Here is a 3,281-nt window from a genome sequence, read left to right as displayed (position 1 = left end):
TCTCCTGCACCCCCTTCTCCCTGGCTGCCCATCCCCTCCTCTCCTTCTACCTGCCCTCCCTCAGCTCCTCTCTTCTGTAAACCCCAGCTTTCTTTTTTGTTATTTCTCCCCAGATCTGTATGCCTTTCTGTCTCTTAGCACCTTTCTCCATCTTTCTGTGTCCTCCACCCTCTCCATCTCTCCTCCTTCCCATCTTGCCACAGCCCTGCCTCCTCCTCCTCTCTCTCTCTCCCTCTCTCTCTCTCTCCTCCTTTCCTCTCCCCACCTCTGCCCCACCTCTTCTGGCCTCTGCACTCTGACCCAGTGGTGCCCTTCTGCCTTCTTCTCCCTTCCACTCCTGTTTCTATGTCCACCCCACCTCCTCATCCTCAGACATCCCATGCACGCGCGCGCGCCACACACACACACACACACACACACACACACACACACACACGCAGGTGAGGCACAAGGGGAAGGGGGTGGGGAATGGAGAGGGAGGGCAGGAAATCCCGGTGGGGGTAGAGGGTGGGCCAGACCGGCTAGGCTCCCTGAGCGCCTCTGTCAGAGCCCCGCCCAGGACCCATGGCACAGCCCATATAAGCAGCCCTTAGACAGAGAACCGAGAAGTCAGTACTCCAGTCACCCACACCTCTGTCTCCATCACCATCACCGCATCAACTGCAGGTAGGAGGACCCCTCCCTTCCCACAGCACTGGCTCCGTGGCCAGCACCTCTGATCTCTCTCCTTGACCTCCTCACGTCTGCCGCCCCTCCTATCTCTGACAATCTGTCTGTCTGTACATCTCTGCGTTTCTCAATGCCACCTGCGCCTGGCCTTCTCAACCAGAGCGGCACTGGCTAAGATGGGAAACTCCTCCTCTTCTGAATCCCCTGACCTGGGTCTTCAGACTTGGAGCATTTCTCCCCACTCTCAGCCGTAGTGTTCCTTCTGTGAATGAGTCTGCAGAGCACCTCAAAGTGTTGGGCACGCAAGGGTGTTGCTAGCAGCATCTGGTTTCCCCCTTGTCTCTGCCTCTGCCTGTCTCTGTCTCTTGGTCTCTCTCTCTTGAGCTCTGCCTGGGCTCTGGGGCAGGGTCCGCTGGGGTCTGTCGGGCAGCTGTGAAGACATGGGCGAGTTTCTCGCCCCACCCTATCCATCCCAGTTCCACATCTCTGCTAGCTGGCAGGCTGACTTGGCCTCTTTCTCCCCAGATTCCCTGCCCCTGAGAGCCCAGCCCCCAGTCCCCCAGGCCCTTGCCCTGCCCTCCCCAGTATCCAGCATCCCTTGGACAGACACTGCGCAGCCACCTCCAGTCGTCCACAACTCCGCCTCCTCGGGGCCAGCGAAATGCAGTTTGAGATGCACGACAACGTGAAAGGCAAAGGTGGGGTCACTGGATGGACCGGCAACCCTCCCCGGGGCACCCTGACTGCGAAGACAAATGGCGCCTGCTTCCACTCCCAGAGGCCCCGAAATGCTGGAACTCAGCCCCCCAGGCCCAGACGTGGAGGAGGAGGCGGCGTGCCCAGGCCTTGCCCAGATGTGGTGCCACCCTCCTCAACCTGCAGGAGCCCCCCACGCCCCCAACCAGATGTGCAGGAGGCAGCAGCAACAGGGACAGACTAGGGCCATGATGCCCAGCTCTGCCAGAAGGGAAAGGGGGGCAAAGCAGGGTCCTCGCAGGGGTGTCCTTTCAGTGGGCGGCCTAGTGGCCCTGCCCAGACTGCCCGGCAGCGGGGCGGGTGGCAGGGCGCAGGTCAGGGGCTACCGGGCTGCCCGCTGACCCTCCGCCCACCATCTCTGCAGCCATGTCCTACCCGGTGACCAGCCAGCCTCAGTGTGCCAGCAGCTGCTATCAGACCCAGCTCAGTGACTGGCACACGGGCCTCACGGACTGCTGCAACGATATGCCCGTCTGTGAGTGGAGGGCGAGGGGCGGTGGGAGGGGAGGGCCGCTCACCTCCGAGCCCTCAGACTCCGCCCTCCTTTCTCATCCTTCTCCCAGCTCCCTTCTTTGGACCCTGATTTCCCACCTCCAGCCCTCACCCCTCCTGGGACCCCAACATGCCTGGGATCCCGACCTCACAACTCCCCCTAGGACCCTCCACCTCTGACTTATATCCTCAACTTCCCCCTACCGTGACCCCCAGACCCTTCTCCAGCTGCCTCCCAATGGCTAACCCGAACCCGAACCCCCTCTGGGACCCCTCCTCACTTCCTGCAGCACTCCATCCCTGGGGAGCCGCGCCCGCCCGGGCCCGAGCTCCTGACCCTTCTCGCCCGCCCCAGGTCTGTGCGGCACCTTCGCTCCCCTGTGCCTCGCCTGCCGCATCTCCGACGACTTCGGCGAGTGTTGCTGCGCGCCCTACCTGCCCGGAGGCCTGCACTCCCTCCGCACCGGCATGCGCGAGCGCTACCGCATCCAGGTGCGCGCCCGCGGGGAGGCGGCTGCGGACGGGCGTCCTGGGACCCCAGGCTGGGCGCCTGACCTCTCTCTCCCACCCTCTAGGGCTCCGTCGGACACGACTGGGCGGCCCTCACCTTTTGCCTGCCCTGCGCGCTCTGTCAGATGGCGCGGGAACTGAAGATCCGAGAATAAAGAGGGTACCCCCGTTCCTCCTCGAGTCCACCCATCACGCCCGGCCTCCTCTGGCTGCTCCTGGGAGAGCCCGCCCCACCATCTCTGTCCCATCGCCAAAAATACACCCACAATAAAAACCTGAAAACCAATCCCGCCTACATCCGTTTTATTTCCCCCCTCCCCAGGGAAGAGAAGGAATCTGGGTGAAGAGGGAGGTTGGTGGCGAGGTGGGGCACCAGGCGAGGTGTGGAGGGGGCGTCCTGCACGGTGGGCAGGACTGGCTGCCTGAGTGACTTTGGCCAGTCTTCTCTCTGGGGGCTCACATGCCCTTACCAAACCAAATCAAACCACCAACTCCTTAGCCAATTCCCTATCTTTTTTTCTTTTCTTTTCTTTTTCTTTTTGAGGTGGTACTGGTAGTTGAACCCAGAGGCATTCTACCTCCAAGCTACACCCCCAGCCCTATTTTTTATTCTTTATTTTGAAACAGGGTTTTACTATAAGTTGCAGAGGGTCTCACTAAGTAGCTGAAACTGACCACGAATCTTCCATCTTCCTGTCTCAGCCTCCCAAGTATGGGACCACAAGTGTGCGCCCTTGGTAGTGTGCACCACCAAGGGCCCGGCTCAATCAACCCTCTTTATGAAGTAGGATACTGAGACCAGACTCTGTTCCTTAGCATGCCTGACTCCATATTTAACTTTACAGTAATCAGGT

The 3,281-nt window shown here is 60.6% G+C and overlaps 1 protein-coding gene across 1 annotated transcript; it reads left to right on the top strand.

The window, feature by feature from the left end:
- Positions 1-1,330: 1,330 nt before the first annotated feature.
- On the top strand, positions 1,331-2,582 carry CNFN (cornifelin; the record flags this gene model as incomplete). The annotated part of the gene is made up of 4 exons (XM_080703120.1): positions 1,331-1,367; positions 1,790-1,900; positions 2,273-2,409; positions 2,493-2,582. The coding sequence occupies 4 exons, from the start codon at positions 1,331-1,333 to the stop codon at positions 2,580-2,582; spliced, it is 375 nt and encodes a 124-aa protein (XP_080559246.1).
- Between the last annotated feature and the right edge of the window lie 699 nt (positions 2,583-3,281).

This window comes from Muscardinus avellanarius, assembly GCF_963383645.1.
Source record: "Muscardinus avellanarius genome assembly, chromosome: 10".
Taxonomy (NCBI): Eukaryota; Metazoa; Chordata; class Mammalia; order Rodentia; family Gliridae; genus Muscardinus; species Muscardinus avellanarius.
This window is presented reverse-complemented; position numbering and strand designations above follow the sequence as displayed.